The following is a 20906-nucleotide window of genomic DNA, read 5'->3' as shown; positions in this document are numbered from 1 at the left end:
ATCTTCAAGGTTTACTTTAATTACTCATTTCTTATAGATTTGGCAATATGCCTGAACACAGCCACACAAATTCAGAACACTTGTGAATTCAATCTTTGAAATTCACTTTGCCCATGTTTTTTTACTTCCTTTTATTATTTTTTCTCAGCACAGGACAGAGAATATGATGTTAAATCTTCATCATTAAGGAAGCATAGCCACCAGTTTTATAAAAATGAAGATTTCACTACATAGCCTCTATGCGAATTAAAGCAACTATTAATAGATCAGCCTCTTATAACTCTTTGTTACAATAGATTTTGTAATATTCATGAACACAGCCACACATGCATTCATAATATTCACAAATTTTAAGAAACACTATCTCCAAATGTATAATTATCTATGAAGTCCGAACTGTTAACAAGAGTACGTCTGACCCCAGCAACAGCGACTCAACTCGCATCTCACTATGGTGAGGAATAGACTGAAGCACCGGTTGAGTCCCTATGTTGTCAATCAAACAGCGAACAAAACATGTGAAAATTCAACAGATGATACTTAAATATGAATTACTAGAACTGACCCAACAGTTCACTTACTTTAATTAATCTTTTTTTAAAGAAATGTTAACATGTTATATGTAAAATGTCAAATAACATTTAAATTTCACTCAGTTTTTTGTTTTCATATTAATAACTTATTCAATTTGATTTTTTAAATAATAATGTATCCAAATATGTATCAAAAACATAGTAGATAACATTATGTTATATTACAGACCTGTATGATTTGATTTTAAAATATGGACAGGAATGATACAATTTATCGTTTAAACAGCAAACTGTTCTATCTTGCAAAATAAATATGCAATAAAGACAATTTTTTAATCAAGCAAAATATAAAACCGCAAAAACCTAAAAGCTGAACAGAAAATACCTTGCAACCATGAGGTTTGTATGGAATAATTAAGGGCCATCAAGAAAAAAAGCCAATTATCTACTGCAAAATAGATAGCAGAAAAGCAAACTGTTAACCATTGAAGAGCCAGGTAACTAAGACGGGTGGGGTGATTATACATGGGGAAAAGAAAACCAAACAGATTACTTACATGTGCCATGCCGTTAAGACCGTACCCTGAATTAACAAAACCCTGAAATAGTCCAAGACAGATAATTGTGAACCAGTGATTTCGAAAGGTATGACTGATGAATGACTGTAATGATATGTTTAACAAACATATAACATATAGCTAACTTGAAAGGGATGTGACTGGGGTAAATGGTATTCAGAGGTCAAGGTAAGATTGAGAAAAATGGAACTCTGGGAATCACATCTGACTGGTGTAAATGGTATCAAAGGATCACAGATTGACCTGGGAAAAATGGACAAAATTGTTACATGTGATATTGGTTTCCCAAGATAGAGTTCAAAATACCAAAGGGAGATCAAACATGACACAGGGCAATGGTATTCAAAACCAAAAACCATTCCTTGGTAAAATGGTTTTTCTGAACTTACAAGATCATGACTGGTGGAAATGGCATCAGAACTTAGTAACCTTTTGTGGGTAAAACAAGTATACCAAACTGACAAGACCATAATTGTGGAAAAACTGCCTTAGTGACAAATTGACACATGAAAGCAAAATACATGATACAAAATCACTAAAGTCAGAAGTGAATGAGTAAGGATGTTAGAAATCAGCATGGTGAGAACAGAAAAAGTCCCAAAGTTTGTATATACAGATATCATTTCAAAGAGGATATTAGAATACAAGTTTTTTTTTAACTGACTGAATTTATGCATGTTTTTCTAAAGACATTCAAACGAGGTGACATTGAAAAAAAAACCATTACAATCCTCCAGTTTCAAAAATTTATAATGTTTAATATGATAAACAAGACTTAGTACACAAACTAAAGTAAACTTCAAAAAAGTTTTTTTCCAAGACGCATAACACAGAACAGGGTGATGAATCATGAAATGATGAAAAAAAGTAATGAAACATTGAAATAGAATTAAAACTCTTTACATTAAATTCTAAACTAAAATGGCTAATAAGGGAAAAACTGCATCTTGTTTACTGTAATAAGTCTCTTCTAACACAACATTTTTTTTTCTTCAAATTGCTTAAAGATTCTTACAAATATTATTTATTTGTTTGTTTACAAAAAAAAATAATTCAATTTATTTTCTACAAACAGTTGCTCTAATATTTTATTCAAATGAAAGTGCATATTCTACAATATTTCTTTTACACTTTACATGTACTGTAGCAGCATGCATCAGGTTGCCATGGACACATATGAAAACATTTAAATGTTTGATTCCCTAGTCCAAAGTTCTAAGAGAAAGACTGGATTGAAGCAAGAAACCTGCATCCCCGCTCCAACTCTTGTGAAATGCACTGCACTCCCAATATCAATTTTACACCTGGTAGTAAAATAAAGTTTACACTTTTAGACTCACCTGATCAACATCAGACTATTAGTTTTGAAAACATGTAAGTAACTCTGCAGAATATAAAAGTATGATTGTTTGAAGCAGTAACTGAAACTGTCTGTGACTTTGACCTTGGAGGTTTTGATCCTGTCTCTTGCTCACAAAGCATCTGTTTATCATGCTCAATATATTGTTTTATGTTTCATAGGAATCCTTTGAATCAACTGAAAGAAGTCTGAGATACTAAATACTATAGCTGTAAGTGCCCTTGTGTGTGACCTTGACTTTACAGTAAAAGACCAGACTCAGGTGTATGACCCATGCTGAACATTTGTGTTATGATTCTTCGCAATCCCTTTAAAAAGTTTAATACTTCAAAAGTTCTGTTTGAGAAATGAAATACTATAAATAAATATACATGACAACTACTAGTTTGCCTTGTCAGTGACCTTGACAGTATAGACTCAAATCTTATCCACGACCTACCTTCATGTTATGCTTTACACTAAAGTGAAGTTTCACTGATTTCTCATATAACAAAGAAAGAGCTACATGATATATCACAGATTCTCCCTAAAATCTTTAATCTATCCCAAGGAACAGGTATTGTTCCCTCAGACTTGAAAAGTGTAGCCATCTCTTTAATGCTTCAAAGGTAACGGCCAAGGCATGTTATACTATATACGGATGTGCATGAAAACCTTGATCTTTGATGTACAGACTGACTCTTCAAAACTTTCATCCAACATACACTGTCATCTTGTTTTACATTTGTGTAAAGTTTCATTGGAATCATGTTAATCCTTCCAAAATTAAAGCTAAGACAAAACTATTTAGGACAGACTTCTGAACAAACAAGCCAACAGCCAGACAGTGCCTTCAATGCCATAAAATTGTAAGCTAAGTTTTGATGGTTTAGTCACCATGATCATAGGACTAAATACCTTCATCCATTACCTGACCTTGTTACCCACTTACCTATATGTTTAGAAAACAAAACAAACTCAAACACTTACATAATCGTGAAATGCTTTAGCTTCGCTCGAATGATCACATGTGTCTCTTCTTTCTGGAGCAGCACAATACAGATCCCAAAACACACTGAAACAAAAAATTACAACTAGTTTTACAAAGATGTATCTGCAGGACAATGACTCAGCAATCGGTAGTTGTCACTAAATGATAAATATTCATGTAAATGGCTCAAAAAACTGAAACTGACCTAAACCCCTCACTCCTTATACCCCTGCAGTCCGAATTATACTTTAGACAAGTCTTAAACTTTTTGAAAGCGGGTCACCGAGTAACAGTTTCTCTGAAAGCATATCAAATTCTGACCACTGGAAAGGCAATTTTTTTTCTAGTTTTCAGTATAGCTGACACTACAGACACCCGTTGTAACTGGAGCAGATCCTACCTTCAAAATATAAATTGCGTATCTCTGGGTCCTAAATTTGCTCCACATATCTTTAAATCTCTAAATTTTGTAAGACAAATGCTTATATAACAGCGTTATAACATGTTTTCAGATTACAACATGTATAGATTTTCTTTAAGACAGAAGTTGTAAATATTGGTTAAGAAAAATCGATTACAAAATAATTTTAAGACAAGAAAGTATACACCGACATTTAAATTAATTTCTCACTCATATTTTTTGTGAAATAAAAAAGAATGCTTTTGAAGAAATCTGAAATGTCAAAAAAAAATATAGGATTGTCTCTTACAGAAAACCCAATAAACGGTAATACATACAACATTTTATCAAGATATAGTTACTTTATAAAAGGGAGGCAATTCAGTTGTCTCATTTAAACTCTTGATATTTCCTTTCGAAGCCACTTGTTCATTCAATAAGAATTTGCTGACTATACTTGAAGACATTAGAAGAAATATATACAATTTAAAAATTTTGTTTATGTGTCAAATCTGGATGGACCTGAAAATGATAAAACTTAACCTCTGCGAGTTTTGAACCCACAGCAGCCGTAAGCAAATTATTCCATTTCAAGGAACAACTTTAGTCACTCAGAAACTGAGTCTCCTTTCTTCTCAAGAAGCTTTACAACAATTACAATAGAAAAATGAAGAAAGAAATTACCCCAAATTCAGTTTGATTCAGATGGAATGGCTGGCTCCTTGAATATTTGAAGGAAACTTACAAACTGAGTATCCAAGTTATTGTCAGACTGTTTAAGACATGAAAAAAAAACTTACAAAACAAGAGCTGTCTCCATAGGATGACACATGCCCCCGATGGCACTTTGAATGAACAGTTATGGCCGATGTTAGAGTTTAGGACCTTTGACCTACGGAGATGGGTCTTGCGCGCGGCACGTTGTCTTACTGTGTCACACATTCATGCATAGTAATTTTAAAATCCATGCATGAATGACAAAGATATGGACCGGACATGCCCATCAATGCACTATCATGAAAAATGACCTTTAACGTCTAAGTGTGACCTTGACCTTTGAGCTACAGACCTGGGTCTTGCGTGTGACACGTCGTCTTTCTGTGGTACCCACTCATGCAAAGTTATTTGAAAATCCATCATCAATGACAAAGATATGGACCGGACACGCCCATCAATGCACTATCCTTTAATGTCTAAGTGTGACCTTGACCTTTGAGCTACGGACCTGGGTCTTGTGCGCGACATGTCGTCTTATTGTGGTACACATTCATGCCAAGTTATTTGAAAATCCATCCATCGATGACAAAGATATGGACCGGACACGCCCATCAATGCACTATCCTTTAATGTCTAAGTGTGACCTTGACCTTTGAGCTACGGACCTGGGTCTTGCGCGCGACATGTTGTCTTACTGTGGTACACATTCATGCCAAGTAATTTGAAAATCCATCCATTGATGACAAAGATATGGACCGGACACGAAGATTGCGGACAGACTGACAGACGGACAGACGGTTCAAAAACTATATGCCTCCCTTCGGGGGCTTAAAAACACCTGCAGGTTATTTTATCGACATTTGCAGTCAGGCCATTTAAAATACTTTGAGACAGGATATATTTATGACAGATTCGTATGTATCTATGTCACAACAGAACAGAATTTTATCTAAAAATTGATCATGTCACATATGTGTTGAACAGATCTTTAGAAACCTTTGATGGTTGTAATATACAAATCTTGAAAAACATCTTGGTCAACTTCTATAACAACAAGGCAGTCTGAAAGACAGCTAAATCCCCCGCCACTGCTTAGTATGGATAGTGAAAGGGTAAACCTTTGATTTTAGCTGTGACCTTGACCTTGAACTGACATGGCTGACTCATGAATTCTGCACAACGTCTTGATGAGGTGATCATTTGACCCAAGTTTCATGAAAATCCTTCGAGGTGTTTAGGAGATATGGACCGGACACGATTTTGTTACGGACGGAAGGACGCAGATTCCTATAATCCCTCCGCCACGACGGGGGATTAACTAGAGACTGTTTTTCATGAAAAATGTATGTCTCCCACCACTTGACACACAGACATTGTGAAATGCCACAAATTAAAGGCCATGAATCCAGTGAAAGTTACTAAACCATAACATTAAAACTATAAACAAAATAAAGTTTGGCACTAATCACCCCTGTTAAGTTTGGTGAAATTCCTAGCACAAACATCATAGCATTTGACAATCAAGGGTCATCACTCTGCTGAAAATCATTTAACTGGAGCATGCATATGATAAGCCAAACAATGCTATACACCTGGTCACTCCTGAGGTTTGGTGAAATCCAGCCAAATGGTATAAAGCCAGTAGTGTAAATTGTGAAAAATGTGACAAATAAGGGGCCATAAATCACTGACCCAGAACATGCCAATGATATGGATAACTAGGCTTTGTACTGGTAAGTTCTGTAGAGTTTCGTGGAAATCTGCCAAATTGTGCAGGAAGCAGTTTGCATTAAAACACCATAAAATCTGACAAATAAAGGGCCAGATCTCTGCCAAAAATCTCTGAACCAGTATATCCCCATGAAAAGCAAAACTAAGCTTGGCAATGATCACTTCTATGAAGCTTGTAGCAATTCCTTCTGGTTGTATCGGAACAGTTGTGCCAACAAGGTAAAGTATGACATATTAAGAGCAAAAACCCAACTGAAAAATATGCCTGTAAGGTTTGGTGGAAAACTGCTAAATAATATAACAGAAGTTGCCAAAATATCATAGAATTTGACAAATCAAGGGCCATAATTCCACTAAAAACTAGAAGATGCTTTTGTAGAAAAGCGCATGTCTCCCCCAATGCATAGTCGTATAGGCAAGAAGTCAATAGGGGACAGGAGCGAAAGTCAAAGAGACACTGATGGTTGGCTGCAACAGGGGTCACCTACCCTGCATGTCTAATCATCCTATTAAGTTTCAACATTCTGGGTCATGTGGTTCTCAAGTTATTGATTGGAGTTCTGTGTTCAGCCCCCTGTGACCTTGACCTTTGATGGAGTGACCCCAAAAACATCTACTCTGTAAGTCCTATCACTCTATGAAGTTTGAAGGTTCTAGGTCAAATGGTTCTCAAGTTATTGACCAGAGATGGATTTCCATTTTCTGTCCGCTGCGACCTTGACCCCAAAATCAATAGAGGTGATCTACTCTGCATGTCCAATCATCCTATGAAGTTTCAACATTCTGGGTCAAGTGGTTCTCAAGTTACTGACCGGAAATGATCTTACATGATCAGGCCCTGTGACCTTGACCTTTAATAGAGAGACCCAAAAATCAACACGGGTCATCTACTCTGCATGCCTAATCATCCTATGAAGTTTCAACATTCTGGGTCAATTGGTTCTCAAGCTATTGATCGGAAATGGTTTTCCATGTTCAGGCCCCGGTGACCTTGACCTTTAACAGAGTGGTCCCAAAATCAATAAGGGTCATCTACTCTGCATGACAGACTGACAACACTAAATCCACACTGGGTTGGAGACATGATTTCATGAAAACTGTTGTTTTTTTCTTGCCATTTCTCTGATAAGCTCAATACCATTACCAAGAGGGAGCATTACTATAACTATAAACTGTTGTAACAGTTCTGCCCAGGAGCTGCTGATTTAAACTGATGCAGATTATGGTAAAATTTTCCTGTTTGAAGTGCAAAATGGAAAGTCATGGGGCTGGCATCCAGATTCAGCCAACTGTTACTTAATGATGTGATACTTCTTTTCCATGAAACTTACAAACCAAGTAAACATGACTTCTGCATCTGTTTATCATTTAAAATCTGTCGCAGTTTCAACAAGTAGATATGACAAAGCCAGATTGATGGTTTCTGTCTAAAAGAAAGTGCAGTCAAGATGTTGGTGTCTACATTCACCAACCTGTTACATAACAACACTTACACCAAAGCAATCATATTAGGTATTTGTAACTAAAGTTTTCACCTATCCGTCGTTTAAAACTAAAAATGTGTCTATAGGAAACAGATGCCTCTGCTATATGAATTTAGAAAAACAAGTACTTTGTCACCTGAGTTTGATCATGAGTTTTGAGTTGACTTTTAAGATCTTTTAAGCTGTTGCAACATTTTCACTCAAAGCTAGACAGAGGCAGATACAAGCTGTCTGTAGTCAAAGTTTGCCAATATGTTACACAACAGAATTAATTAGAATATTCACAGCAAATCAATCATTGAATATTTCATATACTCATTGTTTAAAAAGATCTTATTAAGCTTCTTCTAGCTGGCTGCTTTTATTTTTTTCAAATTTGCAACTCTTTGGACCTTTAAACTTTTCAACCTTATTCCTATAAAGCTTGTCCTGCCCAGGCCATCTTGCTTCAATTCCTAACCAGTAGGATAGGGAAATGTAGGCCCAACAAACTAATTCAAAGGCCCTTAATGTCAACAAAGTTTAAATTTCTATTATAATTTTTTTTTTCTAGTTTAATGCCTTTTTCAGTATTTAAGTTATGTAATGGCAGGCAGTTAACTTAACCTGCTAGTGTTCCTTAATTCTGTACTAGTACAAACCTGTCCTCCAAAAGTAACTGCCAACTTTCCCACATGAATCAGAGGTGGAGGATGAATGATTTCAGGCAGTATGTCTTTTTAAATCATCGCCGGAGGATGGAACTCACGACCCCACGATCCATAGATAGATCTGTGATCTCTCTAATATAAGCAAAGCATGTGGGCTTGATCTGATTTTAAAACAAGAGGGCCATGAAGGCCCTGTATCGCTCACCTGACCTACTGACCTAAAGATCGTCAAGATCAACATTCTGACCAAGTTTCATTAAGATATGGTCATAAATGTAGCCTCTAAAGTGTTAACTAGCTTTTCCTTTGGTTTGACCTGGTGACCTAGTTTTTGACCCCACATGACCCAGATTCGAACTTGACCTAAAGGTCATCAAGATTAAGATCCTGATTAAGTTTCATGAAGATACAGTCATAAATGTGGCCTCTAGAGTGTTATCAAGCTTTTCCTTTCATTTGACCTAGTGACCTAGTTTTTGACCCCACCTGACCCAGATTTGAACTTGACCTATAGACCATCAAGAATAACATTCTGACCAAGTTTCATTAAGATATGGTCATAAATGTGGCCACTACAGTGTTAACAAGCTTTTCCTTTGATTTGACCTGGTGACTTAGTTTCTGACCAATGATGACCCAATATCGAACTCGGCCAAGATTTTATTGAGGGTAACATTCTGACCAAGTTTCATTAAGATTGGGCCAAAATTGTGACCTCTAGAGTGTTAACAAGCTTTTCCTTTGATTCGACCTGGTGACCTAGTTTTTGACCCCACATGACCCAGATTTGAATCTATATGGATCATCAAGATTAACATTCTGATCAAGTTTCATTAAGATATGGTCATAAATGTGGCCTCGAGTGTTTACTAGCTTTTCCTTTGATTTGACCTGGTGACCTAGTTTTTGACCCACATGACCCAGAATCAAATTGGACCTTGAGATCATCAAGATTAACATTCTGACCAAGTTTCATGAAGATACAGTCATAAATGTGACCTCTACAGTGTTAACAAGCTTTTCCTTTGATTTGACCTGGTGACCTAGTTTTTGACCCCAGATGACCCTGTATCAAACTCAGCCAATATTTCATTGAGGGTAACATTCTGACCAAGTTTCATTAAGATTGGGCCAAAATTGTGACCTCTACAGTGTTAACAAGCTTTTCCTTTATCTGACCTGGTGACCTAGTTTTTGACCCCAGTATCGAACTCGTCCAAAATTTTAATTGAGGGTAACATTCTGACCAAATTTCATTAAGATTGGGCCAAAATAGTGACCTCTAGAGTGTTAACAAGGTTTTCCTTCAATTTGACCTGGTGACCTAGTTTTTGACCCCAGATGACCCAATATCGAACTTGTCCAAGATTTTTTTGAGGGTAACATTCTGACCAAGTTTCATTAAGATAAGGTCAAAATTGTGACCTCTAGAGTGTTAACTTTCAAATTGTTGACGACGGACGAACGGACGGACGACGACGGACGATGGACACAGGGCGATCACAAAAGCTCACCTTGAGCACTTCGTCATGCTCAAGGTGAGCTAAAAATTAATAAGGAAATTTTGGCATGAAATAATTTCCTTTGTAACTAAGATGGTACAGTGGCAGCCTGACCAGACCACAACTATCTATGAATATTCAGATGTAACAGGATTTCAACATTCATTACAGCTCATCCAAATATTTACATGTTTGTCTTACACAGAAGAGTGCCTAATGACTAAATAACAACAGATCAAACTGAAACAGTTTTTCATCACTTGTTACAGCGTAAGTTCAACTGACACATGAAAATAAAGGTTTCTGACTTGTATTATATAAAAAATTGAAACTCAACAGTCTAATACCATGTTCAGACTATGTTTTTAATCCTATATTAACTTGGGTTTATTGTTTAAACTCAAAATGTCTCAGTGTTTTATAAACACTTCTGTGACCTCAAAACACAGATAGGTAATCTGTAATATTTAAAAAAAAAATCAAAAATTGTTTTTCTTGCCCCTTATAAGTACTGTGTAACTACCACTGCCCACTAGGCCTTTTATTTTTGATTTTTCAGTTTCAGAAAAAAAAAATTGGAAAAACGTAATTTTTCTATTTCCTCCGCTATGACATGAAAGCTTGCAGAAGAAAAAATGCAAGTCGTATTCCAAAAAGAAAAAAAGTCTCGTTCTTCAAATACCCGTCACAGCGAACGAGTCAAATCAACATTAGGAATTCCTATAATTCTATTTTTAAACTGCATATCTTATGCATGACGTATACGTCCAATCAAAATTTCCGATATATACTGCACCCAATCAGCATGCTTGTAACGCAATTAACGAAACGTTTAAAAATGGCTGCGCCCAGGCTGTATTATTTCCAAAGTTTTGAAGCAATTTTAATGAAAATGCAAGAACATTCAAAGTTGCGACGTAGTGCTTTCCTGAAAAAATGGCCAATTGTCGGTGATATGCAGTCTGTGTTTAGTATACGACTAAGTTTATGGTAACTGTCGTCCCAGTGGCGCAATGCTTATTACGGTGATTCTATGCACGGCTTATTACGCGAACTTGACAGCATTTTTCCCCGAAAAATATCATTTAAATACACAGTGATGGCAGTACTTTTGTTTGATGATATAAATTGGTAAAGGGGGCATCAAAACGGTGTAATTGTAAGGCCCGGTAAGCAAACGTTTAGCCTGTCCAGCTTTTTGGCGTCCGGTAACCTGTTTGTTTATAATTATGAATTACATATTTTTTAATGAAATTATTGTACGTTATATATTAACATCAGATTAATGTTGATTATGGATGTAATTACCGTCTTTTTCAATGTTGTTGGCAAGACAAATACTGACTTTGTTCAAAGATCATGGCAAAGATGAACTGTTGTGTTACATCAGGCCTATTCATAAAAAAAATTAAGAAATGCGAAGAAAACCATAAGAGGAAAGGCAAGGCTTCCAGTTAACAGACGGGCAGAACATAGGCTAGGTGTCTGTTTTCCAGATGGCTAGACACTTCCTATTCCTAACACTTAAAAAGATAATTGCTTATTAGGCACAGTGCGAGTATGTTGTCATATAGTTGTACCCCTAAGTTTCAGACTGGGTCCATAAACAGCCAAGATGCTTGATAGCTGCTGAGGATAAAATCATATATCCATGGGTTTAAGATCTGACAGTGTTGTTCAAATGTGGGGAATATTAGATTCTCCCATCTGTTGTTTTAACACAAGGTATTAATTTCAGTCAGTGTTTAACACATATGACTTCTATGTCTCCACTCATTTAGTATGTGAGAGTATAATTATGCAGTTTTTATGTATAGAACAGTCCTTTCAAGAAAAATGTTACAACTACCTGCCCTGTTGTATATTAATGCAATTTTACAGAAATATAAAAAACAAAATTTTTTCTCAAGCAGCTATGACAAGCCCCAAGGCTCATTTTAATCAAATATAATCAAGGTCACAGGTATTTTTGAAGGAAAAAGCATCAAATTTGGGAAAGAAGATTATAACATGCAGCCTGTGTGATGTTATGTAGAGTTTACCATTATTCCTTTCGAAGGTCCGTTTCCTACGGAGAAAAAAAATTCTGATTCTGTTTTTTAATGTTATTTTTTTTCCCTCCTCCTACGACCATGTGTCATCCTGGCGGTTTGTAAACCAAAAAATAAAAAAATGAAGGCCCTAGACAACTTGGCTAACAATTTGTGTCCACTAACTGGCAGTGGATATGTGTGGCAGGGATATAAATTAACACTCGCCTAGTTGCCCAGTGCGACCAGATTTTACGCTGGTCGAGTCAATTTTCCAAGACAGTCGCCCAGGCGGCAAATGGCTTTGGATTTTCCTAATGTCAATATTCTGGGTTTTCCGTCTTATTAATATGCACGATGTCACTTAAATTGACCAATTTAAATTACCGATATATATACTACGACCAATCGGCATACGCGGATTATTTACTCCATCTCTAACAATGGCTGCGCCCATAGAAATACAACACTAGAAAGCAGAGGTTTATTGAAGGCTGTTAAAGAGCTTCGAACGTCCGGTCACGGTGACAAACAGAAATATCATCAGGACTATGAAAAGTCCTAAAGGCCAAAGAGGACTTTTAATGAAACAAGAGGGCCAAGATGGCCCTAGGTCGCTCACCTGATAAACACACCATAACAGTGTAAACATGTTTGACATAGTGATTTCATGGAAACAAATATTCTGACCAAAATGTGGTCTCTTAAGTGTAAACAAGTATTTTCTTCAATTTGACTTAGTGACCTTGTTTTTGAGCTAAGATGACCTATATTCGAATTTGACCTAGATTTGATCAAGGCAACAATTCTGACTAAATTTCATCAACCTCGATTAAAAATTACAGCCTCTATCGCATACAAAACGTATTTCTTTGATTTGACCTAGTGACCTAGTTTTCGACCCCAGATGACCCATTTTCAAAATTGGTCTAGATTTCATCAAGGTTATCATTCTGACAAAATTTCATGAAGATCAGTTGAAAAATACAGCCTCTATCGCATACACAAGGGTTTTCTTTGATTTGACCTAGTGACCTACTTTTTAACCCCAGATAACCCATTTTCAAACTCGGCCTAGATTTCATCAAGGTTATCATTCTGACCAAAATTCATGAAGATAAAATGAAAAATACAGCCTCTATCGCATACATAAGGTTTTTCCTTGATTTGACCTAGTGACCTAGTTTTTGACCCGGGTGACCAATTTTCGAACTTGGCCTAGATTTCATCAAGGTAATCACTCTGACAAAATTTCGACCAAATTTCATAAAAATCAATTGAAAAAAACAGTCTCTATCGCATACACAAGATTTTTCTTTAATTTGACCTAGTGACCTAGTTTTTGACCTCAGATAACCCATATTCAAACTCGACCTAGATTTCATCAAGGCAATCACTCTGACCAAATTTCATGAAGATCAATTGAAAAATACATCCTCTATTGCATACACAATGTTTTTCTTCGATTTGACCTAGTGACCTAGTTTTTGACCCTAGATGACCCATTTTCGAACTCGGCCTAGATTTTATCAAGGTAAACATTCTGGCTAAATTTCATGAAGATCAGTTGAAAAATACAGCCTCTATTGCATACACAAGGTGTTTCTTTGATTTGACCTAGTGACCTAGTTTTTGACCCCAGATGATCCATTTTCGAACTCGGCCTAGATTTCATCAAGGTTTTCATTCTGACCAAAATTCATGAAGATCAATTGAAAAATACAGCCTCTATCGCATACACAAGGTTTTTCCTTGATTTGACCTAGTGACCTAGTTTTTGACCCCAGATGACCCATTTTCGAACTCGGCCTAGATTTCATCAAGGTAATCATTCTGACCAAAATTCATGAAGATCAATTGAAAAATACAGCCTCTATCGCATACACAAGGTTTTTCCTTGATTTGACCTAGTGACCTAGTTTTTGACCTCAGATGACCCATTTTCGAACTTGGCCTAGATTTCATCAAGGTAATCATTCTGACCAAATTTCATGAAGATCAATTGAAAAATACATCCTCTATTGCATACACAATGTTTTTCTTCGATTTGACCTAGTGACCTAGTTTTTGACCCTAGATGACCCATTTTCGAACTCGGCCTAGATTTTATCAAGGTAAACATTCTGGCTAAATTTCATGAAGATCAGTTGAAAAATACAGCCTCTATTGCATACACAAGGTGTTTCTTTGATTTGACCTAGTGACCTAGTTTTTGACCCCAGATGATCCATTTTCGAACTCGGCCTAGATTTCATCAAGGTTTTCATTCTGACCAAAATTCATGAAGATCAATTGAAAAATACAGCCTCTATTGCATACACAAGGTGTTTCTTTGATTTGACCTAGTGACCTACTTTTTGACCCCAGATGATCCATTTTCGAACTCGGCCTAGATTTCATCAAGGTTTTCATTCTGACCAAAATTCATGAAGATCAATTGAAAAATACAGCCTCTATCGCATACACAAGGTTTTTCTTTGATTTGACCTAGTGACCTAGTTTTTGACCCCAGATGACCCATTTTCAAACTCGGCCTAGATTTCATCAAGGTTATCATTCTGACCAACATTCATGAAGAATAATTGAAAAATACACCCTCTATCGCATACACAAGGTTTTTCTTTGATTTGACCTAGTGACCTAGTTTTTGACCTGAGATGACCCATTTTCGAACTCGGCCTAGATTTCATCAAGGCAATCATTCTGACCAATATTCATGAAGATCAATTGAAAAATACAGCCTCTATCGCATACACAAGGTTTTTCTTTGATTTGACCTAGTGACCTAGTTTTTGACCCGAGATGACCCATTTTCGAACTCAGCCTAGATTTCATCAAGGTTATCATTCTGACCAATATTCATGAAGATTAATTGAAAAATACAGCCTCTATCGCATACACAAGGTTTTTCCTTGATTTGACCTAGTGACCTAGTTTTTGACCCGAGATGACCCATTTTCGAACTCGGCCTAGATTTCATCAAGGTCATCATTCTGACCAAAATTCATGAAGATCAATTGAAAAATACAGCCTCTATCGCATACACAAGGTTTTTCCTTGATTTGACCTAGTGACCTAGTTCTTGACCCCAGATGACCCATTTTCGAACTCGGCCTAGATTTCATCAAGGTAATCATTCTGACCAAAATTCATGAAGATCAATTGAAAAATACAGCCTCTATCGCATACACAAGGTTTTTCTTTGATTTGACCTAGTGACCTAGTTTTTGACCCGAGATGACCCATTTTCGAACTCGGCCTAGATTTCATCAAGGTTATCATTCTGACCAATATTCATGAAGATTAATTGAAAAATACAGCCTCTATCGCATACACAAGCTAAATGTTGACAGACGACAGACGACAGACGCCGGACATCGAGCGATCAGAAAAACTCACCTGAGCAGTGCTCAGGTGAGCTAAAAAAAGGCTGTAAACAGACTGTGGCTGCTTAGAATACTGACTGCAATATGGTTTGTACTCTTTGTACAAGTAATATATTCATGGCAGGTTGCAAGTCCAGTAACTCGACAATGTAACAAAATACTGGAATTCGGATGTCCATAAGCATGCAGCCTCTATCAAAAAATGCCCATAATCAACCAAAATCCTCTAGTTCTGCAAAAATCAATCAAACTTTAAATTAAATGCGTCCGTGTTTGAGAGGCTGTGTCCTATGTTTAGAACATCTCATGCACTGGTGGAAACTTTCTCTTTCAGTGTGAGTTTGACGAGCGTTCTGTATTTAAGAAATTGATGTATTCTGGAAGGAAGCAAATTAAAAGACTTATTATTAAGTACATGTATGTAGATCTAAACCACTGTCAGTATATTTTTCCGCTAATAATAGCTGGGCCCTTAACTATTAGGCTGGGCCCCTTGAATTTGCCTGTAAGGATCCCAGATGGCTAACAGGGTCTGAGTGTTAATTTATATATGGTAATATTTTTCTGTCACTTTGAAATATGTATTTCCAAACCATGCAAGACATACCTATATAAATCAAGTTATGTGATGACCTAACTTTTTAAATAAAGCAAGAGTGATGATCTTTAACAAACTTTAAACCGCAAAAGTTCAACCCAAAGTCAATATTTCTTTGGCTTCACCGCAATACAAGTGGGCATTCAAGGTAAAATATATATCTGAAGTACACAAACACTAGTCTCACAATGCTTTACTGCCCCTGGCCATCCCAATATACTAGATGAAGTACACAAAACGTGAAAATACCAAGATATGTCGAGATATTACATAAAATAGCTCAGTCATGAAAAAGAGGCCATGTAGAAGTTACATTTTATAAGACCTGTGAAATTTCATTTATGTTTCAAAATATTAGAACCTACATAATCTGAAATAGAAAGGTAGCCTAAAACCAAAACATTTTACTTCTCTGTAAAGCTTTTTTCCATCTAAAGCATTTTATGTTTATGCTCTGCACAAGTGAAAGGTAATGCAACTGCTTCAATTACAGATTCTGTCCAAACTATCCAGGCACTCATTACCAGATACTTAGAACCAAATAAATTATGAATAACAAGTAATCGGTTTTCACAAGAAATTAGGAAATGATCTTGGTAAACAAATTTCAAGCAGTAGTTTTCACAAAAGCTAATTCTTTATGCGTATTAATGTACCATAAGATTCTTATTAAACAGCCCATCTTTTCATATGTGTTTAGCAAACATTTTGTTAACAATAAGTTCCATGTTTTGAAAAAAAAAATTCAAACATCAAATTATAGAAAAAAAAAGAATTGTTTTACATTAAAACTCGACAGCATATAAAACATGTATACCGTAGATACTCGTGTATAATGCGTACTTTTTTACCCTGGGGCCACCCTTGAATTGTGGGTGTGTTTTAAACACAGGTACATGTATAGACGATTTTCCAGTTTCAAAACAAGTTTGTTTACAATTTTCCCCATTCCAGTAAAGGGATACTACTCTTCCCAATAACTGTCTAGGCTAAAAACTAAAACTGCCTTTCCATTCCATACTAGATAATAGTAGTTTAATTAAAAATTAAGAAGTAACTACAGCTATCACTAAAGGTGATGAATGTACACCCCCCCCTCCCCCGCATGCACTGACACAGTACATTGCAATCTGACGCACACAAGATTGCATAATTATATGGACTGTATGTATATATAGACTGTATGTATACAGTATAGTAACAAAAAACAAAGTCCCATAACTATGCAGAATATTTATCTAAAAGAATGTAACATGCACCATGCACAACTAGGGTTTGTACTGATCACTTGTGTGAAGTTTCATTAAATTGTGTGCAAGGGTTTGGTAGATTAGGCACACACAAAACTGCATATGCAGACTGTATGTACATAGTATGTTAACAAGAAACAAAGTCCCATAACTCTGCAATTTTTGTCACTGAAATAACCTAACATGCCCCATGCACAACTACTGTTGTTACTGATCACTTGTGTGAAGTTTCATTAAATTGTGCAGGGATCATCCTACAAGGCGATTTGAGCGATATCGTCGCTTTAAAGTCGGCCACTTCGCCTAATTATCGCCTCCGGGCGAAATCCAAATCGCCGAGTTTTTCAGCGAGTTATTATCTGTTTACTTAAAGTTGCAAAACTTGATGCATATTCTAGATTAAATTATCGATAAATCCATAGTCAACCCCGCCTACACGCCTGTCAAACTTCAGCCAATCGTAGCATTAATATCTAACAGTGTCAATCAATAATATTGTAAGCCGCCGCCATTTTGAAAATTTTCAATCGGCGTGTAAAAAGCCGATAAACTTAACGAGAGCATGATTCTATGCAACAATTGTATTTTATTCTTTCATTTTATTAAAGATTACTTCAAAAATTATTTCAATTACCATAATTACGGTCAATTTCTGTAAATGAATGGCTCGGGTACTGTGGATAAAAAATGATTTCGCGGACGTCAGAACTGCCGTACAAAATATTGTAAAAAGATCGCCATTAACTACGAGTTTGGTATTATTTTCGAAAAAAATAATAAATAAATAAATTAAATGTATAAATCTGAACAAGTTGGTGCAAAAATCGGGCATTATAAAAGTACGAGAATTAAAATATTAATGAAAATTTTCACGCCGTTTTGATCGTGCACCTGTTAAATTTACGAATTTCGGACATGTAATTTTCGGATAAAAATTTAAAGGCGACTTTTTCATAGCTAAGTTTATACTTTATTTAGAAATTCATGAAAATGATAATGCAAGAATCAATTTCCTTAAATAATTGCTGTTTATAAGTTACAGCTAGACCCACAGAAAGTGGATATATATAGGCAAGAAACTGAATGCTATGCCGATTCTTCTCCTAAAATTTCTCAACTTCTCCCTAAATTCTGTGGAGGGAGAAGTCACTTCTCCCTAAAATTTTGACCTAGGCTGATCCCTGATTGTGTCAAGAGGATGAGGAGAGATGGTGCGCACAAGATTGTGTCTATGTATATAGTACAGTAACAAAATAACAAAGTCCCATAACTCTGCAAATTTTTTTTTCTGAAAGAACCTAACATGCCCCATGCACAACTACTGTTGTTACTGATCACTTGTGTGAAGTTTCATTAAATTCTGTCAAGGGGATAAGGAGAGATGGTGCGCACAAGATTGTGTCTATGTATACTAAGTATAGTAACAAAAAAACAAAGTCCTATAACTCTGGAATTTTTTTTTCTAAAAGAACCTAACATGTCCCATGCACAACTACTGTTGGTACTGATCACTTGTGTGAAGTTTCATTAAATTGTGTCAACAGGATGAGGAGAGATGGTGCGCACAAGATTGTGTCTATGTATATAGTATAGTAACAAAAAAACAAAGTCCCATAACTCTGCAAACTTTTTTTCTAAAAGAACCTAACATGCCCCATGCACAACTACTGTTGGTACTGATCACTTGTGTGAAGTTTCATTAAATTCTGTCAAGGGGATAAGGAGAGATGGTACGCATAAGATTGCGTCTACGGACAGACAGAAAGACAGACAGACAGACAACCTGAAACCAGAATACCCCCCCTTACAACTTTGTTGTCGGGGGGTATATCTAGAAGATGCTTTTGTGGAAAAGCGCATGTCGTATAGGCAAGAAGTCAATAGGGGACAGGAGCGAAAGTCAAAGAGACACTGATAGTTGGCTGCAATAGGGATCATCTACTTGGCATGTCCAATCATCCCACTTAGTTTCAACATTCTGGGCCTAATGGTTCTCAAGTTATGAACTGGAAACGGTTTTCCATGTTCAGGCCTTTGTGACCTTGACCTTTGATGGAGTGACCCCAAAATCAGTAGGAGTCATCTACTCTGCATGTCCAATCATCCTATTAAGTTTCAGCATTCTGGGTCAAAAGGTTCTCAAGTTAGTGATTGGAAAGAGTTTTCTATGTTCAGCCCCGTGACCTTGAACTTAGATGGAGTGACCCCAAAAACAACAGGGGTCATCTAAGCCCTGCCACCCTATGAAGTTTGAATGTTCTAGGTCAAATGGTTCTCCAGATATTGATCGGAAATGAAGTGTGAGGGACAGATGGACGGACAGGGCAAAAACAATATGTTTCCCCCAGTGGGGGACACCGACGGACGCCAGACAATGACCAGTCATAATACCTCACCTTGAGCACTTTGTGCTCAGGTGAGCTAAAAATAATTCACCAGGGATTGAGAAAACATGGGTACATTTTGACCTGCAGGCGCACAACAAAGCGAACTCGTAAAAAAAGGTAATACCGTAACACTGGCATACAGTACAGTGTAATCAAATAATGTATGCATTTGAAAATGCGGTTAGAAAATATGTAATATACAACAATGCATAACTTTAAACCATAATCATGAAATAGATATGTGACTTGAATATTTACTGCTATGAAAATGTAGCATTTTTAGCTTGACTTTTTCAGTTTTCGATATCTTTTATAAAGTCAAATATCTCTGTTACTATTAAAGCTTTTGACTTGAAACTTAAAATAGTTATTTACTATCAAAGTCCACACCAGGAGAAACAATCCCCATAACGCTGATTTGAATTTTGACAGAGTTACACCCCTTTTTAACTTTGAATTTTTAGGTAAAAGTTTTATATAATGTCCAATATCTCTGTTACTTTCAAAGCTATTGACTATTATGCCCCTTTTACTGGCAAAGCTCTAATTCAGTCAAGCACTGAGAAAAGTCGAGCATCTCTTGTTCTAACTTTAAACTATTTTAACAAATTAAATTTGTCGAAACAAAGTCTCAATTAAAGTCTAGATATATCTGATATATTATAGACGATGTATGTACGTAGTATGTATTTATTGTGATTAAAGTCAAATTTAGAACAATCTGGGACTGGAATTATTAGCATATGAACACTGATACGTCTGTAAAAAGTAGTGCACCAACAAATTTTGGCTTGATTTTTTTTCAATGGAGCGAGCGCAAGCCAAAAACAAAAACAAATATTTTTTGTGCTTCTGAAAATATACGAGCGACAAATCCAATGAATTCATAAAAATATTTAAATATTATTATAATTATTGGTTTTATTTTCAAGAAATCGATAGGGAGACCAATTCCGCTCTCCGTCACAGAGGTAATTTATTACTGGTGTTGATGTAAATCCTACTTTCCTTTTAATCTATCTCAAAACTGACCAAAAATGTTTTTTCCAAGGATTCTGGGCGCAAATCAGGGGGTCATATTATATACAGGTGTGCATTATACACAGGTTTCTACGGTATTACTTAAACAAGAGGGCCAAGATGGCCCTAGGTCGCTCAGCTAAAAAACACACCATAACAGTGTAAAACATGTTTGACCTTGTGATTTCATGGAAATAAATATTCTGACCAATTTTCATTAAGATTGAACCAAAAAATTGGTCTCTTGCGATAAAACAAGCATTTTCTTAGATATGACCTAGTTTTTGACCCTAGATAACCCATGTTCAAA

The 20906-nt window shown here is 36.1% G+C and overlaps 1 protein-coding gene across 7 annotated transcripts in view; it reads right to left on the bottom strand.

Annotated features, from left to right (window-relative positions):
* The window catches only part of LOC123525476 (single-stranded DNA-binding protein 3-like), a 77608-nt gene that overhangs the window by 38799 nt on the left and 17903 nt on the right, over nt 1-20906 (bottom strand). For 6 of the 7 annotated variants that reach the window (XM_045304547.2, XM_045304550.2, XM_045304549.2 and 3 more), the window contains exons 4-5: nt 3441-3525; nt 1091-1132 (exon numbers count right to left, since the gene is read on the bottom strand). In XM_045304547.2, coding sequence (XP_045160482.1) covers nt 1091-1132; nt 3441-3525 — 127 coding nt within the window. The remainder of the gene's footprint in view (nt 1-1090; nt 1133-3440; nt 3526-20906) is intronic. The other variant, XM_045304548.2, reaches the window with a different exon arrangement.

The sequence above is a fragment of the Mercenaria mercenaria genome, chromosome 3, assembly GCF_021730395.1.
Source record: "Mercenaria mercenaria strain notata chromosome 3, MADL_Memer_1, whole genome shotgun sequence".
NCBI lineage: Eukaryota > Metazoa > Mollusca > Bivalvia > Venerida > Veneridae > Mercenaria > Mercenaria mercenaria.
This window is presented reverse-complemented; position numbering and strand designations above follow the sequence as displayed.